Raw genomic sequence first — 27,871 nt, forward strand, 5'->3', positions numbered from 1 at the left:
AGATGCAGCATGGGTACAAGTAAGGTGTGGCATATCTACAGTAATGGCTTGTGCTCAGGAAACACCATAACTGAGATCATCCAGGAAATGTATTCATGGAAAAGGAAATCAGTCACGTGTTGACAATGAAGGATAACAAATAGCCCCAATATCAAATGTCACCCAGGGAATGTTAAAAGACTTAAAAGAGGATAGATAGTCCTTGAAGGATTTAATTGTACACAGTAAGAAAGCATAAACACAGCTTGTGATCTATACTGCTGAATGAAGTGTTAACTTCATGAGATCACAGATCTATTGAGATAACGTCAACAACATCAACAATGACAAGAAGCAGCAGCCAGAGTTTATTGATTAGTTCAGAGATCATGCACATAAATGATATGTAATGGTGGAAATGGTAAAGAATGATGGTACAACATATCACCATTACATGTTGCAAAAATTTAGCACCAAATACTGGTTCATGTAATTAAAAAAGGGAAAAAAAAAGTATTGTGAAACATTTTATAGGGTGAGATATCACCTACAACGTATTTCCAATTTTAAAATAGCTATTGAGTTAGCAATCACATCTTCCTAAGTAGACTTTAAATAAATTGATTTGAGAATATGACTAAAAGTTAATCGTGTGTTATTTAGTAACATGTTTGGGTATTTTTACAAACAAGAGTTTTCTTGAAAAGTAGAAGGTTCTGCCCCTGTCATAAGTTTCAGTAGCCCTGGTTTTTTAATCCTGATGTAAAGTATAATAATAGACAAAGTAGTTTATTTTATTGTGCTTTTTAGCAGATAAACTCATTTAACCAAGCTGATTTGAAACAGAAATCAAAGAAGTCATACAGATGATATATATAACAGACTATACATAAAATGAATGAGCTCTCCCATTGGGAGCAAGATATCTCAGATCAATTGAGAGTCCCAGATTTCCCCCAGAGGGAAGTTCCTCAAAGTTTCCAGAGTATTTAGTTGAAAATGTGTTTGTCTTTCGTTGCCAAAGAAGACAATGCTTTCAGAGAAATAATGACGTGACTTGCACTTGACATTGTTTTGAGTGAGGGAGGGCTGTGCAAGGTCACCAGCCTCACTTCTCCTCCACAGCCATCTGAATCCAGTGACTGGAGATGAGCCAGGATGAGGCAATTGGGGTTAATTGACTTGCCCAAGGTCACACAGCTAGTGAGTGTCAAGTGTCTGAGGTGAAATTTGAACTCAGGTCCTCCTGACTCCTGCACTGGTGCTCTATCCACTGCACCACCTAGCTGCCCCAATTTTGTTGAAAATAGGGACATGATTAAGGTACTAGATCCTTTACATATCACCTTCTTTCTAGTCTTTCTTTCCGTTCACGGGTCTGAAGAGAGTCTGCAACTGCACGTCTTCTTTCTCAAAGCCTGAAGACAGAAGGGACTGAGGAACTGGGAGGATGGTGTTGCTCTCCACAGTACTAGAGAAGGCAGGAATTGGGGACGATTTAGGGGGAAAGGTAATCAGTTATGTTTTGGACATATTGAGTTTAAGATATTTAACATGTTCTCTCTTATCTTTCAAGGTCTTGCTCATTTCACCCCTCATGCAGGCATGGATCACTGAGTAATCAATCTCCACTAATGAGGAAAATCTTCTATAAAGGGGCTTTGAGTCTCAGGCTATGTTTTTCTTCAAGGCTGAAATTCTTTGCAGTCCCTTGCAATGGTCAATCTGTTTCCTTAAAAGGTAGTCTCTAGCAGAAGAGTTTACATAACAAGGAGGTGACGTGCTGAGATCAAGAAACAAAACTTTGCTTTCTGATTTCTCAACACCTTTGTCAAGTAAGTAAAATAAGGCTTTGGTTTATTTAAGAACATGGTACTTCTGTAGGATTGTGTGGAATCACAATTCTAGACCTGGGAAGAAACTCAGGTGCTTTCTAGCCCAACCCCATAATTTTATAGATCAGGAAACTGAAGCCCAGATAAGTAAAGTCAATTACCCAATATCACACAAGTAGTAGCAGAATTGAGATTTGAATCCAGGACTTCTCTTTCCAGCGTGAGTGCTCTTTCCTGCTGTGCCATGCTGTCCCTAGCTTCCCAGTTCTAAACTCTTCCTCTGTGGAAGACTCTCCCCTGTCAAGAGTCCCAGTGCCTTTACTGTTCTTCTTCTCTCTCTCTCTCTCTCTCTCTCTCTCTCTAAATCTGATCTTGAAAAAAATCTGATAGTTATGTATTTCTTGTTCCAAAGTTATGGCCGAAGAAGGGAGGAATAAACCTTAGTAAGCTTTCTATCTAGGAGAGAGATCTTCTCTCCTAGCCATTTACAACAATGCTTTGTAAACTCCTTGAAAATAGGGACTGTTTGATTTTTTGTATCTGTATCCTCATCACTTAGCATAGTACCTGCCATATAACTGGCACATAATAAATGGTTGGTGAATAAATTTAAATCAATGTTACTTCACCCTGGATTATTTACCACTTACTTTAACTTTCTAGTAAAAAGGATTTCAGGCATCAAGGAGAGACTAGGGGAGTGAATTCTTTAGGAAGAACAAAAGACCTTTCCTGGAATCCTTAAAATCCCCGCATGTAAGTAGCTAACTACCCTGCCTTTCTTGCACTTGTCTTTACCATTCAGTGTTGACTGGGTATAACTTTTGCTGATTGCTGAACTCACTATTTCCCAGATGCTGTGTGCCTATGGTACTCACCTCACACAGTTGTGAATGTTCTGCAATAAATAGATATTTGCAATTTCTATTTAAATGCTTTGCAAACTTTATAGGCTCTATAAATGGCATTTAATATTACTATACTAATATTATGGTCTTCCAGTTTTCTATCAGATACTGGAAAGAGAAAAATTTATTTTGCTTCCACCTCATTTAACTTCTGCTACTGGATAGTATTAAAAAGTCAAGTCATGTGTTATGTATTTAATCTAGGTCCAGATTCATTTTCCACAGATAGGAGGTACAGTCATCAGTGAACTACAACTTACTCTCAGCCATCTATTTGCAAACTATCCACTTGGTGGATTCACCTCATAAAAATCTTTAATTCTCAAATGGTTTGCTCCTTGTGGGGGGGAAGCAGCCCCCTCCCTTAGCTGTCAATGTACCTGTGTTGTAGAAAATGTAAGCTAATTTTAGCAGCCTAGTCTAAGTCTAATTAGAAAGGATATCTAGTTCCAGACCCATCCCCACTCTGACCTGCCTAAACCTGTCCCTCCCCTTCCAATCTGAGCCCTTGCTTCCAAGCGATTCCCTTTAGTTCTGTCTGCCACTGCTACCTTCCATCAGTATGGATAATCGTTGGGCATCTTGCATGGCATGGGTCCCTCCACTAAATCAGCCCTAAGCTTCCGCCGGCCCAGGGATGTTCCGTTCTATTTAAATGCCAGTTTACTCATGCACGCCCGGATCCATGGGCATCTGCCTTATGTGCAGCTTTGGGCTACGACAAGAAATGCCGTTTTTGTTATATACAGGATCTTTCTTTGTGTGACTCGTGGTAGGACAGCCCCTACTAGTATGATACAGTGATGGAATAAAAATAAAAAATAGTATGATGTAATAAAACAATCATTAAAAATAATTTTTAAAATGTCAAGAAGCAGTGAACCAGCTGGAACGCACGGGCTCAGAAAAGGCATAACTGCACCCGGTTCAGTTTGGGAGTTTGAAGCATCGCCCCCAGAATCAAAGGGTTCGGAGACGAACGAGACCACGGGAAGGACCAGAATTCCCTGGCGCCGGGCAGTCCAGCCACCCGGCCCGAGGGTCCCAAGGGGAACTTAGGTCAGGGTCTCTCTGGCTTCTGCTTATCCCCGGCACTTACCGCAGAGCTTGGCACACAGTAGGCGCTTAATGAATGTTTACTGAACTCTAATACGGAAGGCCAGGGCTCGGCCCTCAGGGGTGACAAATGGGGGGGCCATGGGTACCCGACAGCGGCTTAGGTTATGAGGGGCCCTCTCCCTGGGGGGGGGGGCCTCTCCCTGGGGGGGGGCCTCTCCCGGGGGGGGGGGGGGCTCCCGCACTGGGGGCGTGGCTGCGGTGCCGACTTGGCAGCGGCATCCTCCGCCCCAAAAGCAGGGAGGAGGAAGAAGGGGGCGCTCCGCAGTACACACCTAATAACTGGGTTTAGAGGCGGGGCTCTCCGAGGAGAACCTGCGGAGAACGGGAGCCGCGGAGGCCTAGGCGTCCCCGGCCTCGTGACTCCGCAGGAGCCGCAGGGCTCAAGGCCGAGCGCCCCGCCGGCTTCCCGCCTCCCTTTCGGAAGCCCGTGACGTCATCACGCAAGGCAGGACGCACGCACGCGCCCTTTAAAGAGGACTCCGCGGGCGCCGTCTGAGGAAGGGTGGGGTGCGTGGCGTCGCTCCGGAGCTGGGGGCCCGAGGTAGGCGGGCGAGCCCCAGAGGCGCACCCGGGAGGCGCGTGAGCCGGCCCCGGCGCGGTGGGCTTCCTGCGGGCTGGCCGTGTTCGTTGTGGGGACAGGCCTGGGAACGTGGCGAGCCCGGCCTGTGCCCGGCGCGGGTTCTGCACCCCCCCACCCTCCCCGCCATGTTCCTCCTCCCCGCGTCCCCTCCCCCCGCCCCCTTTCGTTAAGCACCTACTAAGTGCCGGGGTCCGGCGCGCGTCCTCCACGGGAGAGGAGGAATTGAATCCGGGTGTGAGTGTGCACCCAGCGCCGGTGCTGGGGGTCAGGGGGCGAGAGGAGAGCCCCCCTAACCAGAGGGCGCCGGGCGGGCCGAGCTCCTGCCCACCGCACCCCTTCCAGGCTCCTTGGCTTTATCCAGGAGGGACGCGGGCCCTGGGCCTGGAGTTCGAATCCTGCGCTTAGCTCTGGGCTGCCCGCGGGCGAGGCCTTTAATTATCCTCCTAACAAAGACGGGTCGGGCCGGCGGGCTCTGGAGTTCTGGTTCCCAAGGGATGCTGCTGGGATGTAGTGAAAGGCCGCCACACTTCATGACGTCACCAGCTGGGTTCGCTTTCCAAGCCTGCGTTCTCGTTGGAGTCTGAACAACACGATAAGGGACACGTTTTTATGTGCCAAGCACCGGGGATTCAGAGGCAGAAGTCAGGGAGCGGGTATTTGTGCAGGAAGCGTATGCCCTGTATAGATGTGAGGTCATGGTGAGGCCTTTGGGGTTACAGGGAAGGGAAACTGAGGCAGGGAGCGGAACGGGCATGGCTACTTAAGTTCTAGAGTAGGATTCGAACCCACGTCTTGGAGCCGCTTAGGATGGCGGATGGCCTGACAGACAGCTAGGCAGGGAATCTCAGCCCTTTGGGGGTTCTAAATCCTAGTATTTAACTCGGAGGCCTCCGCTTTCTCATCTGTAGAAGGAGACTGGATGAAATGATTTCTAGGTGTGTTCTAGATCTGAAAGTCTGTGCTGCTTGGACCTCCAGGAGGCTGCCTTGGCCCAGGCCCCTGTGCTGGAGCTGCGATCACAAAGGCAGAACAGACCCTGCTGTCAGAGTTCCGCAGACCCACAAGGTGGCTGGAGGAGGGAGCACGAAAGGACTTCCCATAGCCAGCCTATCTCCCTCCTCTGTGCCTTTGCACAGGGACTCTATTAATTCTGCCTGGAGTGCCCTCCTGCCTTACCTCAGCCTCTTACACTCTCTTACCAAGGGTGAATTCAAATGCCAGGTGCTGCTTGAGGCCTATCCTGATCTCTGTCCCCATTGCTAGTACCCTTTCATCCCCCTAATTTGAAATATATTTAAATGCCTTTTAAATATATTATATTTGTGCAGTGGAAACAGTACTGGATTTGGAATCAGAAGACCTGGGTTAAAATCCTTCCAGTCAACTTTTCTGGGTACTTTTTCTTCATCTGTAAAATTAGGGAGTTGAACTACATGGCTTTGAAGAGTTCTAAATCTCAATAAGAATATAAGCTCAATGAGGACCGGGACTGTTTGATTTTTGTACACACATCCTCAGCAGCTAGCAGAGTGTTGTAGTCATAATAAATAAGATCTTAATAAGCACTTTTTAATTGAAGGAAGAAGAGAGTTGTTAACCTGAGTTGAATCTTTTAAGAAAAGTTAAGGATTCTAAGAGGTGATATAGAAGAACTAGTACATTCTAGAAATGGAGAAACACTAAACAAAGACTAAAAATGGAATGCTGAATTCAGGAACACCTTATCTGGACTACTCAATTTGTATCTTTTATTGCCATAGATTCTGTTCACAGAATTTAACTGGTTAAACTGGCCTGTTTCAATATATGATCTATGATTTGTGAGAGGGAATACATTTTTGCTGGTCATATAAATTAAGAACTGGAAGGAACCTTGAAGATAATTTAATCCAATCCCTCTTATTTTGTAATGAGAAAATTAAGACCCAGTGAGTTAATTATATACTCAAGCTAGTATTCAAACCCAAATCGTCTGATAACAAATCAAGTTCATTTTCAGCTTTACCATGCGTATTTCTAAAAGACCCTCAGGCTTGATGTAAAGCATCCATTCTCTAAATTCTTCAAGAGGTTGTGGTGTAATAAAAAAACATTGGTCTTAGAATCAGGAAATCTTTATGTGTGAGCTCCAGCTTTTGCGTTATTTCAAGTGGGCAAACATCACTTAATATTTGTGGTTCCCAATTTTCCCATCAATAAAAAGAATAAAATAATTCTCACGCAGCAGTTTTACTGAGTTATTAAGAAGATCAAATGAAAGTGCTTTATAAACTGTAAAGCATTGTATGTAAATGTAAAGTATTATCTATTTCCCAGTGATGTTCAGAACAGAAATGGCATTTGCCCTAAATAATGATAACCAGGAGAGGACTTCACTTGTCTCTGATGGTGCTATGCAACAAAATAGAAAACTCCTAACATCAAATTCACTTTAAAGAGTTGGGTATTGTGAGGATAGGGAGGAGACAGACTTTCACATCTAAGTGAATTACTTCTGTCAATCTAGTCAAGAGCCTTTTTCTACTACATTAATACTTATCTCCATGTATTTGATTCTGGCTCCTTGCTTTTTCTTAGGTGTACTTTGGGAATCTAAAACTCCATTGAGTTTTAGGGCAGCAGCAGTTTGAGTTTTAGTGACACAAGACTTTGCAAGATGTCTGTTGGCAATCCAGTGCTCAGCTGGTGAGTAAAATCTCCTGTCATGTCTTCAAAAGAAGGTAGAGATGGGATCGAAGGGTTTCAGTCTAGAAGAATTGGGTGCAGTTTATAGAGAAATCAAGTCATTTCAAGACCTCAGCTAGGTGCTGAGTGTTCTAGAAATTCCCCCAGACTGAACTCTTAGATACCATCTTGGGCAGTTAGGCTTTTGTTTAAGAAATGACTGCACCTCACTATTTGGAAATTTTTCTTGGGCTTCATTCTATTTGATTTGGCTGCTAATTATCTGGAGGGGAAGGTTTGTGGGTTCTTCTTATATACTAGAGCCTTTCTAACCTTCATCTTTCACTGTTTAGAAAAGTACGATTAAAAAAAAAGATTTCACAGGCTCTATGCCATTTGTTTACTCCAAGCCAATATATTTCTCATTAAGAGATGTGTTTCGTTTATTTTGTTTTAACTGTATAAAACTCTTATAGTTCAGAGACCTCAGTTTTGTAGAACAAAGTCCTTGCAAAATGTAGATTTTGAGGTAAAGGTAAATTTCTTTGACATTTTAACAGTAAAGCTTTACACTTGTTGCTTAGTACTAGAGACATGGAGTGGTTTGGTGGAGAGAGCTCTGAATTAGAAATCAGAAGCCCTGGGTTTTGATCTTAAGTTCTCTATTCCATAATCTGTTTAACTTTGAGCAAAGCACTTGACCTCCCTGGGCTTTAGTTTGCTTATCTTTCAAATACCTGTTGTTTATACCAGGACTATTGTGAGGCCCAAGGAAGATAGTGTATATGAAAGCATTTTGGAAGCTGTAAAGTGCTGAAAATGCAGGCTAACAATAAGAAATCATAATTACATCATTGTTATAGCTAATTACTTCTTTGGATCAATGTTTTAGGAAAACTGAAAATTTAAATATACTGTAATACTTGATACATAATATGGTATACTTTCATTATTATAGAATTGGATTTTCATTTTGAGAACTGGCAAAAATGAAATCTACCACTTTGATAGATGCTTCATCGTCATTAGCGTGGTGTTGCAGTTGCTACAAATAAATGCTTTCTCAGTGTACATGATTATATCATATATAAAAATGAGCAGTTTCATTAGTTTGTGTACTCTTACCACCAGTATAAAAAGCTTTCTTAATACGTGGATTTTTTTTTAATTGCTGTGATGAAAAAAAAATTCATCTCTTCTTGAACCAACCTTCTGATTATGAGCCTTTCTGAACTTAGCTAGGCTAGTCTCAAAGGTTTGGAAGCTCATTAGAACCTACCAGATAATAGTGACTTAATTGTTGACATCATCATTCTCACTTGCTAAGATGGGGGGAAAAAAACCCTAGATTTAATAGAAGTACTTTGGATAGATATCCTTTAGCAACTTTTTCCCATTAAAGTGGTATATCTCCCCTCCAATAAAAACCACACACACTAAAAATTTGAGAAAACCATCCTAAAGTAATAAACTTTCCAAAGTCTTTGTTTCTATTTTATTGCACAGAATATACATCTTAGCAAAATAAAGATTTGAAAGCACTAAAACGTCTACTTTACATCCTATGCAGTTAATACTTTTTTCCCCTGTAGGGAATATATATAGGGTGGGTGGGTAAGCTTCACTTGTGACATTTTAATTCTGATAAGCACTTTGAATTGTCCAGTGCAAGTAAATTGCTTTGCTTTATAGGGATGTTTCACCAAAAAACGGTCAGGATGTATTTTTCTCGAAAGAAAAATATGAAGAGTGTTCTTTGACTCCTACTCTGAAGGAATTACTTATTTTATCCAAAAGGTAAAATTTGATTTCTTTTTAATTGTAATCTTTCATTTCATTCATAAAATTTGTTAAATTTTCATATTTAATTGAAAATGTATAAGTTTATTATTGATATATTTTAAAATACCTAATCCCAAAGAAAATATCCATTTACCATCTTTTTTCTTAAGTAGTTGTGTTATTGATTATTTAGTGGTTTACATAAATCTTCTGAACAAAAAAACTTCCCAAAACCTGAAAGTCCAAAATATCTACTATTTAAGTTGGCAGTAAAATTGCTTTTAAAATTTAAAGTTGCTACTGATTATTTCCTGTTTATGTTTTTACTTCATAGAAAAGTAAAACTTAGTGTATTCATTCTTCAAGAAAGGGACAGATAATGGTTATGCAAGGACAAAAGCAAAATAGTTCTTCTCTTCAAGGAGCTATTGGGAGAAATGGCATGTTACACAGCTGTGAAATACAGAGTAGATACAAACTAATTTCCAGGGGGAGTATGAGCATTTGAGAGGCTTAGGTTAGGTTTCCTGTTGGATGTAGCACTTCAGCTGAGCTTTGAAGGAAGACAGGGCTTCTGTGAGGTGGAAGTAAAGGAGTAGTTGTAGGTTTGGAGAAGAGCTTTATGCAAAGAAGGAACGTAATGTCAAGGGAATGACAACTAGGCCGCTTTGTCTGGAACCACAGACCTTCTGAAGGTAAACAGTCATTCAATAGGCTTTAAGTGAATAGTAGGTGCCAGGGATACCAAAAAACTGGAACTGGCCCTGACCTCAAGGAGCTTGTATGTAAATTAGCTTGTGAAGGACTGCTGGAGCCACAGGAATTTGTGTTTTATCCTGATATCATGGCTAGGAGCAGGAGCAGAGGAGTGACATGATCAAAATACCAGGAATATTAAGAATATCAGTTTGGCAGCTATGTGGAGGAGAGATTGCCAGGGAGTGAGACTAGAGGAAGATGAGTTAGGCAAAAAAAAAAAGCAACATTCATTGTATGTACTTCTCACTTCCCACTCATCAAGCCCTTGTGGTCTGATTTCATTCTCTACTGCTCTCTCCAAGGTTACTAATGATTACTTTGGTGCTAAATTCACTGGCCTTTCTCTGTCCTCATTGGTCTAGTCATTATATTAAGGGGATTTGTTCTGTGAACTTTGAATATAGTCAAAGTGCCTCATTTGAGGGCCTAGAGGGCCACATGTGACCTTAAGGCCGCAGATTCCGCACTCCTGGTCTAGACCTTTTTGCTGTACTTGTCTCTGCCAATTTTTCTTTTTCTGTTTTCCTCAATGTTCTTGGGTTTTTTTGATACCACTCTGTCATTGTTGTGATCCTAGTACATTAGGATTTGATGAATACACTTTTGTTTCCATGCTTTCTTGTGCCTTTTTAATTTTATAAACTTTAGTTTTATCCCCTAGTACCTTTTATCTTTTTTGACAAGGGTCTTAACGAATATTCCTCATGCTGCGTTCACTTTCTTGACCATTTTTATTGATCCTCTTTAGCACAGTAATGCTCTCTTGAGCTGTACAAAACTACGTATAACATTCTAGGTATGAATGCTGTGTACAGGATACTAATGTTTTATTTTTTATTTCAGCTGCACCTTTTTCACAGTGGCATGGGATAAATGTGCTTAGCCTCCATATTTTCTCGTTTGTGAATTCTTTTGTTTATTTTGTTACCTGCACTGAAATCTGCTTTTCTTTAAAATCAAAATTTGATGAACTGCACGGAAGAAAGCCAGTAAGAGTTGTGATATTTCTCATGTGATTTTTCTCACACTTTTTCTCATACCTTTGAAAAATAAAGGGAGGAAAATTATATGACAAGAATATTTTCCCAGTGCAAGCAGGGATTGAATCATTGTACAATGTATGGAAAATGTTATATTTGTGATTATTTACACTTTAGGAGACATCCAGAAATTTTAACTCAGTTTCTAATCTTACCTTTCCAGGGCAGAGTTTTCAGTTTAGTTTGTTTGAAAACTGATCTGTTGAATTTAGCATTGTTGACTTAATACAAAAAATATAAAAAGAAAACAATACCATCAGTTTTCATTTTCTTCATTATTATATTCAGCTCTTGAACTGGTTCTTTTTAGTAATTATTACCTCTCATTGTGTTACCTTCAAGAAGATGAGCTTAAAGTCTAAAGCCTTAATCAAAAATTTTAGGAAAAGAAACTTGTTTATTTAAAGATAAAGGTTTTCTTTTAATTTACATGTGAATGTGTTTGAGAGTTTCAAGAATTAAAATCTCTGGCACAATGTTATTTATAGCTCTTGGTTTTAAGTTAGTGTACAAAAATTAACTGACAGGAGGTTTAACAGTAGAAAGTTTTAAGCTATATCAAACAGACAAAGGAAAACATAAACAGAATTAAGAATTAGAATTTATAGAGGTCGGGTGGAAGCAGCATTCTATACATTTATTTTTAAATAAATTTCCCAAATTTTTAAAGTTACTTATTGGAAATAGCAGCTTTGCATACATACATACATTCACTCTTCTTCTTCCTAAGACATCTGAATAGAAGAGAAGAGGAGTAGGTAGTTGACAAAATGAAGGGGAAAAACTTCAAACCATCAACTGAAATAAAATATAATGCTGTAAATGTGGGTAGAGAAGCCCTGTCAGATGCTTTTGGTTTGCTTCCTGATGAAGATTTTGACAGCCGCTCCACACTGAAATGATCTTGATGTGCTGCCACTTCATTCTTTGCTGAATGTAGCCAATTTAAGCAGCTAGGATTTCTTGACATTCCTGCATTGGCATATCTGAGTCAGCATCTTGTTGCCGCAGTAGCTTAATTAAATTTGCCAGTTTGTGCCACAAGGACAGACATGTTCTCATATTTAGAGAGACAGCTGTGAAGCAGTATTGCTAAGAGTTGTGGACACGATACTGTTAGGTTTGAATAGCTCTCAAGACTTTTTCTTGTGAGAAATCAATTTGCTGTAATACATTTCTCCCAAGATCAGCAGTTAATGTTCATTTTGTTAACCTAAAATATGCTTATTTTTTAACAGTTATTGGAGAAAGCTTAGTAGTTTAACTATGTCTTCTTTAACCTGCATTATTTTTAGAGTCAACCTTTATTCCTAGAATCCTTTCCCTATTCACCACTTCCTTATTAACAATTGGAATTGCGTACTAGCTATCTGAACTTTTAAAACCAGCAGATCTTTAATTTTTGCTTTATGTCCCAGCTAAATATTTTTTGTAATGTTGACTTGTTTTGGCATTTAATCATGTAATAGTAAAACTTTTTATGCATTGTATTCAGCCCAAATATTGGGGAACTTAGTAAATACAGCTATTATTAAAAAGGATTCACAACTTTTCCAGGTATATGTCTGGATAATTATTCCTCTTAATCTCTGATCCTGAAGTACCAAGGGCTCTAGTACCCAAGTACCATGAGACCTAGTTTTTTCATGAGTTGCCTAGTGTGAAGATCCCTTTAGTACATAGGATTTCATTTGTCAGCTATACAGACCTGCTGACCTGAATAGATTTTCTCCCTTCCCATTTCTATTCCTTATTTGGGGGGGGGGGGGGGGGGAGGTTGTCTTTCTGTGTCCAAACCAAGACCCAGAGGATTGAAGCCACAATAATAGATCATTTATCAAGGAGCATCAACTTAGAGGGTAGCATAGGTATCCTGGTAGAAGTTTCAGTTCCTGTGTCTCAGTGCTGATCAAGTAGGATGATGAGTTTTTTGATAGCCTATGATTTAATATTCCTTGTTAAAACATTTTTATTTGCAAACTAAGAATGAAGCCAAGCTATAAACAGGAAGAAAAATCTTGCATTCACATACTTCATTATTTGAGAAAAAACACAGAATTAGGTTAGCTGTGTATAAGTAGTTAGAGTCTCTGGACTAATTTATTTCTGTTATCTCATTGGTACTTTTTTATTGTTTAAAAAAAAAAACCCAAAGCCCCAGTAACATAACTATAATTATGTGATTTTTTTTTTCCTGCAAGCAAGAGAGTACAAAAAACTCTACTTTGCTTGTGAGACATGGGGACTTGGGCATGCACATGACTGATATACATACTTGTACAGAATCTTCAAAACTACTAATTTATTTTCAGGGATGGTGTGGACAAGAAGAGCAAAGGTCAGAAGTGTTCTTCAATGCTTGAGGAAATTCAGAGTCTTCTAGTAACTTTGTCAGTTCAGATTGCACAACCATTGCAAAATCTGCTTTTAGTTGCCACTGATAATCGTACTAATTTGTTTTTCTTACACAGGAATTTGAGCTTAATTGTAGATAATTTGCAGCAAAACAAAAAAATATATTAAAGCTTTGTAATTAAATTTGCAAATAAGTATAACACCTAGATGGATAAGTGAAAAGATTCCCTTAAAGAAATAATAAATGAAGTGTAAGTAAGACCAGTATCTCTGTCTTTCTTTTTCTGTATATCCACTGAAAGGTAAGCTTGTGATGCAGTAATGCCCTGTGGAATATTTAATCTATAATAAATGCCAGAGCTGCCTGATGCAGGTGGCAGAGCTTTGATGGTACTCCAGAATTTACTCTGTTAATCATGATGTATTCTGCTTGGTGATTCAGAATCAAGAAGCTCTGCCACTGTCAGCCCTGATTTTCAAACACCAATCTTCATGGTAAAAAACAAGTACTTCTAAATTGTAATTAATTTTTTTCCCCTCATTTCAGACCTATAGGAGAAAATTTGGATGCATCAGCAAACCCTGTGGAAAATGAGCCAGCAGTTAATTCAGCAGCTCAAGCAAATGGGGATGTTAAAACTACAATAGAAATTGTTCCTTTCCCAGAGCCAAGAATTCCTTATCCTTATTTCTCTCGTTTCTCAGAAAGAGAACAGAAGTGTTATGTAGATTTACAAAACAAATACTCAAAAAAGCCTACAAATTTTAAGACTTCAGGGTTAAATAAGAAGGAATATTTCCAATATTTGGTATGTATTTATTTCCTCCTTCTGTTTCATTAAAAATTATTAACAAAATTTATTTTGTAACTATTCACTTAAAAATTTAAAAACATTTGTATTAAAGTATTTATTGTAGCTAAAAATAAAATATTTGAGTTGTGGAGTGGAAAGAGCTTTAATATTTAAAACATGAAAATGTACTTCATGCACTATACTTTGTTTTCATAATAAATGGTTATTTTGAGGTTTAATTGAATATATTAGAACATAAAATATACGAGCTGATAGTCATACAATAGCTGGTTATTGGGTGCTTATATGAAATTTAGAAGGCCTTAGGTTAAATCCTGCCTCAGATATGAGCAGTATGACCTAGGATAAGTCACGACTTCTTAACCATACTTTAACCCTTAACCATACTTCCCTCATTCATGAAAATGGGGTAGGAATAACATCACCCTCTCAGAGTCGTTCTGAGAATTAGATGAACTAACCTATGTAAAGAGTTATGGACATCTGAAAGCACTATATGAAGATTATTTTGTTATGTGCATTTTCATCAGAAATAATAGACTTAGCGTGGTAGTTTTAAGGCTATCCTTTAGTGAGCAAGAACTGGTTTTGAATCTTTTCTCAGCCTCTGTTTTGCTGTGTGATTGAGTCTAGTCATTTATCTCTGGGCCTCAATTTCCTTATCTGTAAAATAAGGTCACTGGTATCAGATCTCTAAGGTTCTTCCTGCTCTAAAACTATGATTTCATGATCCTTGCCTCCTTTTGACTTGTGAGTGACTCTGGGTTTTCAAAGGCTGTGTCAGAGGGCCATGTATTCTGGCCGTTCCCAACAAGCTGGAAAGGCTTCAGACATGATTGTCGTGATAAACTGTCCATTTCATCTGCTGACCAGTATAACAAAGTTAAAAGCGGCTTATCATCTCCAACAAATCATAGGGGATCATCTTGGCCAAAGAACTCATAAAGCCATCTGCAGAAGACACAGTTGATCAAGTACTAGATCTTTGGAAGTGTTGAAGCTTATTGGATATGCAGGGTGCTTAACTAGGTACCTAAGGAATACACAAATAAGGCATGATGTCTGTTTTCATACAACATCCAGTCCTAGAGTTTGCTAATTCGAGGGCTAGGATTTCTTTGCCTGTGTTTTTCTTTAATTCCTGCTTTATTCAGATAGTCAGTAAGTTATAATTGCTAGGGAAATGACTAAGATACGTTACAATGAACCTCCCTTTATTTTGCGTTTCCGCATTTTTTTAGTAGTTGAAATAGGATTTGCTTCCTTATTTCCAATCAAAATTGAGCTTATGCTCATTTCTGCCAGATCTAGTAATTTGAAAGTTAGAGGGCTTTTTCTGGGTTCTCTGATTTCTAATTATATGCTTAACAGTACAGATTCAACAAAGGACAGATTTCACTCTTTAAAAGATGACATAGACTGTTGGATTTGGGGGGCAGCTAGGAGATTACATGGATAAAGCACCAGACCTGGAGTCAAGAAGATCTGAGTTCAAATGTGGCCTCAGACACATTACTAGCTGTGTGACCTTGGGCAAGTCACTTAACCCCTCTTTACCTCAGTTCCTCATCTATAAAATGGCGACATAGTGGAGAAGGAAATGGCAAACCACTTCAGTATGTTTGCCAAGAAAACCCCATGGACAAAGTGTATGGGATCACGTAGAATCAGGCATCACTGAACAACCGATTGTATTTTAGTGATAATTAAAATTATTATGATGAAGAGACAAAAGATTTCAGAAATGTGATTGCAAAGTCAGTTTAAATAAGTTCGTACTTATAAGTGGAGGAAGCCAAACTGACTAAATGAAGAGTCTGAATTGTAGGGCATTTTATGAGCCATGCCATTTGTTTCAGGTACACAGCTTAGACTGAAAATATGCTAACTGAATTTTGCCTAGTAGTGGCAAATAGATAAGAATAATCTGTTTTAGTATATCAGCTTAAGTATTATTGACTTTGCAATAAAATTGATGTAAATAGTTACTACAGGTAAAAATTGTTATATAAATATTACTTAAAATATTTTTATAGCAGACTTTTTAGAAGATATTGAAGATAGCTCCTTTATTGCCAGGTAGCAAATTCTAAATTAGTCCAAATGAATAATGTTCTTACTATATTTAAATTTTGAATTTTAGTCTTCCCTAAGAAGTGTTGATGTTGAATTTTTTTTGAGGAAATTAACTGAAATTATTTTTAAATATTCTGTTTTTAAAGTGAATTGATCAACATCTGTTGATTTTCTGTGCTCATTAACCCTTAGATTGACATAATAAAATAACTTTAAACAGAATGGTTTGTTTAAATATATTTGGTTAAAAGTTTGAACCTATTGATTTTTAACAATTTAATGAACTTAATGCAATAATGAAATTGGAAAAGTGCTAAAATGGATTATTGGACATTTTTAAAGTTGCTAAAATACTTCATTAATCCTCCATGCATTGCCAGGTATCATAGTAGCTTTGCAATAACACTTCAACCTGAATAATTATTATTGGAACTCTCACTCAAATGACTATTACACCTTAGCCCATTTTTTTCTTTCCCTTTAGGATATGAAAAAATGTGTAAATGATGAAGTTGTGGAATTTTTAAAATTTCTTCAGAATGCTGCAAAGAACTGCAGTCAGGACTATGATACACTCTCAGATGAAGCCCTTCTATTCACAAAGGTAAAGAATAGTAATGTTTGTAGATAGATTTGTGGAAAATGAACAGTAGTATTCAATAATTTTTCAAAATGTATTTGCTCTGTAATGCAGCACATTTTAAAATGTATGTAGGAAGCAGCCTTTTAGAGTGCAATCAAAGGACCAAGATTCCGATTGTCTCTTTCATCCTTACTGCTTGTGTGACCTTGGACGAATAACTTCTGTGGGCCTCACAGGTTTTGTCTGGTAAAATAGTGAAGTTGAATTAAATGACCTTTGAGATAAAGTCCCTTCCAGCTTTAGTGATTTCATGAGTAGTATACTTAAGTTCATTTGCAAATATCTTTTCAATTCAGAGATTTAGTCTGTATTTGCATTTCATTTCTTTTATTCTTTAGTGTATTGTAAAAGTAAAAATGTCTTAAGCAGCGCTAGTCATAGAATCACAGAATTTCAGAGTTGGAAGGGATCTTGTGGTCATCTAACCCATCATGTGCTCTGAAAAGATTTCTCTGCACATTCATGATGGTAGAAGAACTTCAATGAGGAAGATCCCACCATCTCCTGAAACAGCTCATTCTATTTTCAAGATAGTACTCATTGTTAAGATTTTCTTTACATCAACCCTAAATTTTTCCTTTTTGCAAAGTTCAGCAGGGTGCTGAAGTCACTAGTCTGAAAACCATAGTGAGGCAAACTAGAGGATAGTGTATTAGCTTTAGCATTGCCACGTCAATCAGCATGTAAAATTTAACATATCAAGTGATTTCTGGCTGTTCAGTCAAATTAGCTATCTGACTATGGAGGTTATTACACTAGCATGTTAAGTATTAGTGCATCAGTCGTCCAGCAGACGTGAAGTGCTGCTTACAGCTTTATGGATTTTTATAGTTTTACCTGCATTTAACATCATATCTAAATGTAGCTTTCATTATTTAAAATTGATCAGCTGAAGCATTTTTGAATTATCTAGGAAGAAAGTGACCAAATGCTCCACTGTGAGGTATAGTCAAAGAAGTTAAAAGATGGAAAGAAAGGGTTCATATACACCAGAAAATTTGCAGCAGCATTTTTTGTGTAGCAAAGAACTAGAAACAAAATGCTTCCTTATTGGGGAATGGCTAGACAAATAGAGAATACTTTAGTGTATTGTGTTACTATTGCGTAAGAAATGGAGACTATGAAGAGTTCAGAGAAACATGAACAGATTTAGATAAACTGGTATAATATGAGGTCAGCAGAACCAGGAAGACAGTGTACCTGTCTCTTATAAAATAAATGGGATATGAGGAAAAGGAACTGTAATTTGCATAGGTTTTGAGGACAAGGGCACTGGAATCCTGACTGGAACCAGTCCTCTCCCCCAAGAGGTTACTTAGGGTACACACTTAGACCCAGTGGATCCTATCTCCCAAACTGAGAATGCTGAGGCTTCAGAATAGTCCGGTGTCATTTATCTTTGCAGCAGTAGAAGGGGCATAGACCAGAGAGTAAGGGGGAATTCCAAAAGCAAGGGAAAGGAAGAGAAAAACTGAAAGACCAAAAAAAGATGAGCAAAGAAAACCTGAATAAAAACCTACAAAGAAAGGAAAACAATATGGAAGTGATCTTGCAAAATGAAGCCAAAACACATTGAATAAGCATAATATAAAGGAAGATGAATCAGTATTACTTGATGAAAAAGAGAATCCTGTGAACTCCACAGAGATCCTGGAACAATAGCAAGAATTCCACAATGGTTGGAAAGAAGAAGAATTTAGAAATGAATTTAGGTTGGAAATCTGAGTTTTCAACATAGAATTCAAAAACCCAAAAGAAAAATTGAACACATGATGGAAAATCTAAAAAAGACAGTAAAACATAGATTTAGAGAATCTACAGATTTCTGCTAAGAAAAATACCTTGAACTTCAAACTCAAAGGTATGAAGTGGTTATATTTTACAATTTCAAGAACAAACAATAAACTTTGCAAGTAGCCACGAGTAAGACATATGAAGAAAGACAGCTTGAATAACATTGCTATTCTGCATTCATGAAAAAAAACAGGAGATCAGGCTGTAGTCCTGTGTAAAATATCCTGCAAACCTGTGCCTAATCCTCAACAGAAGTTGACCATTCCACCAAAAAAAAAAAGAGATATTTGACATATTCCTACAAGAAAACTTAAAACCAGGAATGAGCAGATTATTCAAGTTCCAAACACTTCAAACAAGTACAGGAAGAGTCAGTAAGTAAAATTATCAAGACTAAGTGATGAAATCAGTTTTCTCATGTATATGAGTTATTGTTTAGGGGGAAAACAGTTTAAATATTCTGGGAAGCAATTAGGAATTAATACTCAGAAAATTACTAAAATATCCAAAACCCTTTGTCCCATAGATCCCATTACTAGACATATGTCCCAAGAACATCAAAGATAGAAATGTCATGTAGACACCAAAATATTTATAGCAGTACTTTTTTTAGATAGAAAGAACTGAAAGCAAAGTGTATGGCCTCAACTGGGGAACGGAGAAGCAAATTATGGTAAATGCATGTAATATGATATTACTGTGCCCTTAGAAATGATTAATAGGAAGACTACAGAGAAGCATGAGAAGATATAACTTAATGCAAAAAAAAGGAAAAAATTACTTTTAGGAAAATAATGTGCAGTATGACTTCATATGAGTTACAAATTAAAAATTCTCTATGATTATCATGGACAAACTGGGTCAGGAAGAAGTGAGGAAGAAATGTACCTCTTTTCTTGGTAGGCAGGGTGGGTTTAGGACCATTACTGTCAGACATAGTGTTGTTCAGTTGTGTTAAACTGCTTTTTTCCCCCCTTTTTATTCATTGTTACAAAGGATGACTCTAGAAAGATGAGGCAGGAAGGATATATTTAGGAATAAAAGGTGAAGGGAAATGGAAAGATATCAATAAAAATCAGGAACAGAAAACTAAACAAATAAAACCCAAACCTAATATATACAAATTAGCCTTTCACCTTCCTTGGTTAGAAATGGCACCAGGAGTTAATAAATTGACATTGAGAGTAATATGAGATTGAGGAGATAACAAATTGCATGAGTAGGTTAGCTCCAGTTTTTTTTAGAATTATTCATATGAAAAGAAAAATGATCCTACAAAAAAGACTTCCTGTTAGAATGAATATATGGATATTTTTCAGACTACTTTTTTGATTAGAATAGGTTTAAAAAGATTCTCAAATTATATTTAGCAGATGGAGAAAGGATTTGTGATTCAGTCATGAAATTGGATGGTAATACTGTTACCAAAGAAAATAAATTCTTTGTTTCTTTAATCACTTGTTTGTTATCACAATCAATATGGATTTTAAAAATAAAACTGTGCATTTCAACTTTTTTCATAATTAAATTTCCAAGTTTCATTAATATATTGCAAGCAGTTTAAGGGAGATGATCCTTGCAGTTAAAATTAAATAGAATACACCTCACCAAAGAATTGGAAATTCAGGGGATGCCCATCAGTTGGGGAATGGTTAAACAAGTTGTTTATGATTTTGATGCAATACTGTTATGCTGTGGGAAATGGTGAGCAGGATGATTTCAGAAAAACTTGGTAAGAGTTAAATGAACTGATGCAAAATGAAGTGAGCAGAACCAAGAGAACATTGTATGCAGTTACAGCAACATTGTATGTTGAGCAACTGTGAACGACTTAGCTCATTTTTAGCAGCACAGTGATCTAAGACATTTCTGAAGGACTCATTATGAAAAATGCTATCTGTCTCCCAAGAAAGAACTGATGGAGCCTGGATGCAGATTGAAACTTACTTTTTAAAGTTTTTCTTAGGATTTTTTTTTTTGTCTCTGTTTCCTTTCGCAGCATGATTAATGTTTTATGTGACTGCACATGTATAATCTGTATATATCGCTTGCCTTCTCAGTGTAGGGGGAGGGGAGGGAAGGAGGAAGAGAATTTGAAATTCACAATTTAAAAAAGGTGAATGTCAAAAATTGATTTTACATGTAACTGGAAAAAATATTTTAAAAATTAAAAAAATCATCTCACTTGTTTTTGATACTTTCACTAACATTATTTGAAGGTGTTTAAATCATCTCATGGTGTTTTGTTATCTTTTAAAGTTACAATTTTAAATTCCATTAATTTAATTAATTGTCTCAGAAGCCATTGGAAAAATTACTAGAATCATTTTGTATTTGATTTCATCAATGGCCTAAATAACAGTTTTCTGTTTTAGACTTTTATATGCTTGTTTATTTTAGTTTTGTTGAGTCTATTTTAAGCAATTGAGCTTAATTTATCTTAATTTATCTTCATTATAATGAGAAATTAGACATGAGCAGATTAAGATAAAAATATTCCGAATATGGATAGGGGTTGCAGTAATATGACTATTTTCACATTCATTATGTCTTATTTGGGATTATGTTTAGTTACACCCATATTTTGCTTTATTATTTTAGACTTGAAATAATTATGCCAGTAGATTAATTTTTGTGACATTGTTAGAAAAATACTATGCATGCTGATTCTTCTTTCTTTTTTTATAGCAATTTTTAAGTGCTTCAATTGAACAAGTGAAAAAGTATCCTGAAATCTACTCACTCCATGAAGTCACTAGCTTAATGGGATTCCTCCCAACCAGAACAGAGATGGGATTAAAGTTAGAAAAAACTGTCCTTGCTTTGGTAAAGTATATTTGTACTTCAAGTATTAATATTATATTTTTTAAAAAATTATTTATGTGCATAGAACAGACTCCATCTTTTATTTTGAGAGGGTTTCAATGTGATAATAAGATGTAGTTTTGTTCAATATTTAAATGGATCACTGATTTTGTCAACAAAAGCATTTCTTCCTTTTGTGTGGATTATCTATTGACACATTATTCTCTGTATTGCTTGCCTTTGTCTTATCATAAACATTTATAAAGACTCCAACCAATGTGCTAGAAGTCTTCCATGTTCTTCAGTGTCTTAGGAGCAGATGTGTAGCTAACTCTAATTTTCACTCTGTGGTTGATGCACCTTTTTTCCAGTTATTCATGTGCTACTTATAAAGCAGTCACTTCAGTAAGGAGACCAAAGAACTTAGAAACCACTTCAACCAGAAAACACCTTATCTCCTTGCCAAGTGAAAAAGACATTTCCCAGGATTCAGTGTTGCACATCTGTTAAGTGCCCACTCTGTTGTCAAGCACCATGCTGAGTGCTGGGGATACAAATCAGCAAAAGACAGTCTCTACCCTCAAGGAGCTTACAGTCTGGTGGGGAAGACAACACATAAAAGGAAGCTGAAAAGCAGGTGGGGAAAGAAGGGAGGCCATCAGGGGCTCCCCACTGTGGGGTCATGATGTTCCAAGGAGCCTAAGCAAGCAGAGCTGCTGGAGAATGGCGACTTAGAGCTGAGAGGATGATGGTAAAAGATTTGGCGTTGTATTAGCTCCAAAAAAATAAAAGGAAGTGGTATAGAGAAAAAAGGTAGCAGAAAGACAGATCATCTTAAGAGTATTTGAAAATGAAAATTAGAAAAAGAACTAATTGGTGAAAAACTGAACAAGTCTGTTGGCATTTTTGTAACAAATTCTTTCCTTCATCAGTGCAATGGGAAACTGCATTTGAAGTATAGCATCTAGATTTCCAGTGTGTATATTTAGAAATGGAAAGACAAAGATAGGAGTAGTAACTGGGCCTGACCTGAAGAAATCTGTACCAGAAGCTTTGTGTAATTGAGTTTCAAAGTGCTTCATGTTGGGGAGTATACTGAATTATTGGTTAAAATCACGAATGGTATTACCATGCCAAAGAAGTGATTGATAGTAAATCAAGAACTATTAACACAAACCTATTTTCTCATTTTGTAAAATTTTTATGAAAATTATATCTGTGATATATCAAGGACATGCTTGATGAAAAGATGAGAAGGAAACAGCTAGCCTTTCAAAATGAAATTCTGTAGCAGACCATATCTTCATAATTGCACAACTGACAGGTGTAGAAGATAAAACAACTTTTTTTAACTATGAAATAAATTTGATTTTTTTGTTGGATTGCATTGCCAGATAAAATGAGCATTCCATATATTTAAAAAAGATTGTACATGTAACTGTGGATGTCTAGTATATGCTACTTACATTTCTTATAAAATATAGAAAAACTACAAATTTCAGAACTGTCCTGCTTGCTTATGATTTCACTTCTGTGAACTGCAAATTTTAATAGAGCAACATTTCACTTTAAAGAGATCCAGAAGTTTTCTCCTCTTATATATGTTGATTAGATAGTATTAAATGAAATCACAGGGAAAACTTGTAATAGTTCTTTGATTTTTTTTTTAAAATAATACATTTTTGTGTATGTACTTTCTTGTTACATCACTGGTGTTTCTTCTTGTATCCATCCTCCTCTCTCCTCCCAGAGAGTCATCTTTTATAGCAAATAATTTTTTTAAAGAAGGAAAAAATTTCCTTAAAACCAACTAAGACATTGTAAATAATAAGATACACTATTCCACTACCATGGACCTCTCCTTCTTCTAAAGGATGTGGAAGGTGTGTTTTCTTACATCTTTTCTTTGGTGCCAAACTTGTTCTTCATAATTTCACAGTCTTCAGTTTAATTTTTTTTTGTGGCAATTGTTCTTCCTGTTTGCATTGTTATAGTCATTGTATATGTTATTTTCCTGGCTCTGCTTACTTCACTTTATATCAATTCATATAAATCTTTACATGCTTCTCTGTATTCATCATGTTTGTTGTTTCTTATATCATAGTAATATTCCATTATATTCATATACCACAATTTGTTTAGTTATTCCTCATTTGATGGTTTATTTTGTCTGTTTCCACTTCTTTGCTATCACATAAGCTGTCACTATAAATATTTCACTGTTCTTTGATTCTTAATGTCACATGAAGCATAAAACCACAGTGTATGTTCACCTGAGATGCTTGCCACCATCTAGCCCACTTCAGAATCCAAATTCAGGAGAGATTTCCTGGAGATTGTGCAGTCTTTCACATGCTTTTTGTTGTAGATAAGAGCTGTAATCACTTAGAAAAGTTTGGCCTTAAGGTTCACACTGGAAAAATCAAAATGAATGAAGAAAGCCTGCTTTCTGTATTATAATATGCAGTTGATTAGATAACCCACAGAGCTAGTTCCTTAGTACCTTTTTGTTGGATTGGTACTTCAAATGGGTGGTAAACAGGGCTCAGATTTGAGTAAGAGGAAAAGAGTAGGCTTGAAAGCAGCTGGAGGAATATATAGTGGTTTTACCTATCCCCTGATGCTTCAGGAAACAAAAATCCATCTTTTTTAGCACAAGTATTCTTCTGCTAATGGTATATGTTAGCAAATCTTGGAATATCCCAATGTCTGAAAAATCAATTAGCATATGACACAAAAGGAAATAGATGTTAAGGCTAAAGAAGCTGCAATGTATTACCAGTGATAAATGACCCATGTGTAAGAAATAGTATAAAAATAACTAAGGAGTCTATGATTCCTGGGATTCGAAAAGAAGCAAGGCATCCTTGTAGGGAATCCTATGAAGGATAATACATACATAGGGCTGAGTATTGCACAGACACCTACATAATATTAAAAACCAAAAGGTTTTGTTTTTTTTTTTTTAACACAGTAGGTAGAACCAACATGGTAATTTGTAGGTACACATGAACAAGAGTTATACAGGATGAAAAATTATGGATTGGTAGTCTTCTATACCATTGGAAGAAGTTAACATTTGTAAAGTGCTTGCCACAATGCCTTTCAAACAGGTGCTATATAAATGTTCTCCCACCCTCTTCTCCCTCCCCACCCTTCAGATATTGTAATGTGTCTGTTTTTCATTGGACCTTTTCATCATCTGTGTCCCATGCCTACAATTCTCTTTCCCTTATCTCATTTTCTGGCTTCTCTGGCTTCCTTTAAATTCCAGATAAAATCCTACCTTCTGCAGGAACCCTTTCCCAATTCACTTTATGCTAGTACTTTCCCTCTGTTAACTCCCTTTTATGCTTATACACACACATATACACACACGTATGTATGTATATATAAATCTTATTTCTACAAACTTATTTGCATGTTGTCTCTTCTAGTACCCTGTGAACTCCTTAAGAAGTGAGACTGTTTTTTTGTCTTTTTTTTGTATCCCCACTGAATAGTACAGTGCCTAGTACATAATGAGGGCTTAGATGATCATTGATTGATGTCCTTGCTAATAGTTTTCATGCCATTTCCTCTATATAAAATATTTATTGCTAACATGATATAGCTTATCATATGTTTTTGCATTTGGGTCCTGCAGATTTGATTAAAATGAATAAACAGTGTAAGTATTTAATATACATTGAGAATCCATTATAATCTTTGTTCCAGCATAATCTAACATAACTTGCCTGTGATTGAGGAGGAAACTAGATAGAATGTAGAAATAGGAAAGAATTTTGGCATGACAATGTCTTGTAGATCCCTTCTTTGAGATTGGCAGAAGCATCCTAGCCCATCCTCCAGTAATGTACCTGGTGGCATTTATTAGGCAGGTGGGGATGTGCCCTACCATAGTAGTTCCCACATTCTTTCATATGAAGGGAATCCTTGTAGTAAAACCTTGAAACTTGAGCCATGTTATTGAGGCCTCTCTCTCTTCTCCACTCCCTCCAACTTTCTATCCTATAAACGTTGTTTTCCTTGTTTTCACAAGACATAGTTTAGTCTGATGTTTTCTTCATTGAGGCCACAACAGATAATGTATTAGTAAGAACTGCAGAGATTCTTAGGGTAACCTTTTCCTCTGAGAGTTGCTGCTCTGACCTAAGTATTAGCAGGATCAATTTGATGGAGATATAAAGACTATCCGTAGTCCTGATTGGCAGTGTTCTTTTCATAGAGAACCTTTGCTTAATGAATATTCACTAATGGACTTTGGCTGTGTTGAAGAAGTTAAAGGTCAGTTGTACTTTTTGGTTGTGAGAAAAATGGAGATTTACTAAGAAAAAAACTAAGATCACCATCCTTCTAGTAAGACATTAATTTTTCCTTATGTTTCTTAGGGTAATGTGAAGTTTGCAAAATTATCATTTCCCTTGATGCCTGCTGAGTTGCAGCTCTCCATAGATTATAAATCTACACCAACTACTGAAACACCAGAGCAGAAAGCTGCTGCAATGCATTATGTGAGTAACACTTAAAATAATGATGGTTCTAAGATGTTTTAAGGTGAATTAAATAAATGCAGCTAATTACTTGTCTTTTGTGCATCCAACAGAAAGATTTAATATATTTTTAAGTTAATTGTCCTGGGACTCCTTTCCCCAAACTTTGCTCTGCATTTTATTTATATTTGATTAATAAAGAAATGTATTGTTCCAAGAAATAACTGAAATATTTATTATTTTCAGGATATTAGTACAGATCCAAATGCAGAAAAGCTTGTATTGAGATATCATCCTCAGGTAGCTCTCACTAGTCGATCATTATTTACCTTGTTGAATAATCATGCACCTAATTACAAGGAACAATGGGAAATTCCAGTCTGTGTGAAGATCATTCCTGTTACAGGTTTGTGATTTCTCTAATACTGATTTCACAAGAGGGAAGGAGAGAAAATACTTTATCATTGTATAAACTTGGATAGCTCTTTTCAAGTGCTATAATCAAGAAGATAAAAATCTTGTTTAAGATATATGTGAATATATTATATGTAGTGTGTGTTTAGATAGCTTCAGAGTGTATCCATTTTTATCTCTTGTTTTACCTTTCCATTTTTGTGGTTATAATTATGTATGTATTTTACTGATTCTGCTTACTTTGTATGATACTATTTTATATGTTTCTATAAATTCCCCATATTCCTTTTTTCTTAGAGTGCAAAAATCCTTTTTAAACTAGTATCAAAAAATATAAAAAATCTAATATCTAGAGAGTTGATTTTCCCTTAATTACCATCATTTCTTATAATTATCCTTAAGATTGTGTTTTTCCAAATGAATCTGGTTCTAAAAAAATAATAGTTTGATAGAACTTTAAATCAGTTATTTGGGTAGGTCATCATTATTTTATTGGTGAGGTCCAGCCACGAACAATGAACATCACTTTAAATCATCTCCCTTTATTTCTTTAAACAGTATTTTGTTCTTGTATTTGTACAAATCTTGAGTATGTCATGGTAGATTGACTCCAAGGTATTTTACGCATTTTGTTTTTATTTCATTTTTTGTTTACTTCTTAAATATTCTTTTTGTGTTAACAGTTGTCAGTAAAAAAACATTTCAAAATATAAAGAACAAGGAAAAGTATTCTGAACTGAACATCAGTTTTCTTTAAAGACACATAAGTATATAGAAATATGTTGTTTGACAGGGTAATTACAGAATTGCTCTATTTGCATCCCCTTTTGCACTTTTTTTTTGTATTTAAGTATTGATTCTTTTTATGTCTCCAACTATCGACTAACTCTTCACACTCCCACTAAATTGAAGACCACCTTTGAATATATTGAGTAAGCAAAACAAATCAACACATTGACCACATCTCAAAATGCACATTATGATCCTTGAGTGTCAAACAAAGGATTTGATGTTTGGTTCCGAAAAGGATAAGGTACAACTGAAGTTTGTTTTTTTTTTTTGAACAACAGGCATGGTTAGACTTGCATTTTAAATTGATTACTTTGTTAGCTGAGTGGAAGATAAACTGCATTGAGAAGAGACTTGAAGAAGAAAAGCCATTCAGCAGGCTTTTACAGTAATCCAGCCAGGAGGTAGTGAGCCTGTACCATAGTGGTGACAGGAAAGAGGGTGGCATATACAAGAGATGGTATAAAGGTGGAATGGGCAACTTGGCAACTGATATTATGGGGGTGTGAGAATAACAGATTGACACCTAGGTTACAAGCCTGGGTGATTGGTGGTACCATTGTTAGCAATTGCAAAGTTAGGAAGAGAGGAGAGGGGTTTTTGCGGGGGAGGGAATAGGGTGTGGTATAGATCATTGGTTCAATTTTGTGTATGTTCAATTGAAGTTGTTTACAGGACATTAGGTTTGAGATGCATGTGGGACATCCAGTGGGAGATGTGGTACTGAAGATGAGAGAGATAAATGAATCAGGCAAAGTGCTACAGCATATTTATTGAGTGACTAAAGGGAACCAGTGGAATGGAAGAGATTAAGGATGCATGAAGGCTAGAGCAGGATAGCCAAAACTGGAGAGAGTCCGGGGTGGTAGAATGGAGAATGGGTTTAGGGATGCAGGGGGCAATATTGAATGCTCTCAAGAGCTTATAAATTGTGCAGATAAATGTGGCTCTGACTAAACTTTATTTATATCTGTATACCCTTTAACATAGTGCCTTGAGTATAATGGACACTTAATTGTTT

The 27,871-nt window shown here is 36.8% G+C and overlaps 1 protein-coding gene across 2 annotated transcripts in view; it reads left to right on the plus strand.

The window, feature by feature from the left end:
* The first annotated feature begins 4,293 nt into the window (after nucleotides 1-4,293).
* The window catches only part of ICE2 (interactor of little elongation complex ELL subunit 2), a 59,153-nt gene continuing 35,575 nt past the window's right edge, over nucleotides 4,294-27,871 (plus strand). For both annotated transcript variants that reach the window (XM_072616471.1, XM_072616479.1), the window contains exons 1-8: nucleotides 4,294-4,382; nucleotides 6,999-7,106; nucleotides 8,778-8,882; nucleotides 13,569-13,830; nucleotides 16,397-16,516; nucleotides 21,038-21,175; nucleotides 25,546-25,668; nucleotides 25,894-26,053. In XM_072616471.1, the coding sequence (XP_072472572.1) occupies nucleotides 7,078-7,106; nucleotides 8,778-8,882; nucleotides 13,569-13,830; nucleotides 16,397-16,516; nucleotides 21,038-21,175; nucleotides 25,546-25,668; nucleotides 25,894-26,053 (937 nt within the window). In that variant the 5' untranslated portion in view covers nucleotides 4,294-4,382; nucleotides 6,999-7,077. The remainder of the gene's footprint in view (nucleotides 4,383-6,998; nucleotides 7,107-8,777; nucleotides 8,883-13,568; nucleotides 13,831-16,396; nucleotides 16,517-21,037; nucleotides 21,176-25,545; nucleotides 25,669-25,893; nucleotides 26,054-27,871) is intronic.

The sequence above is a fragment of the Notamacropus eugenii genome, chromosome 1, assembly GCF_028372415.1.
Source record: "Notamacropus eugenii isolate mMacEug1 chromosome 1, mMacEug1.pri_v2, whole genome shotgun sequence".
NCBI lineage: Eukaryota > Metazoa > Chordata > Mammalia > Diprotodontia > Macropodidae > Notamacropus > Notamacropus eugenii.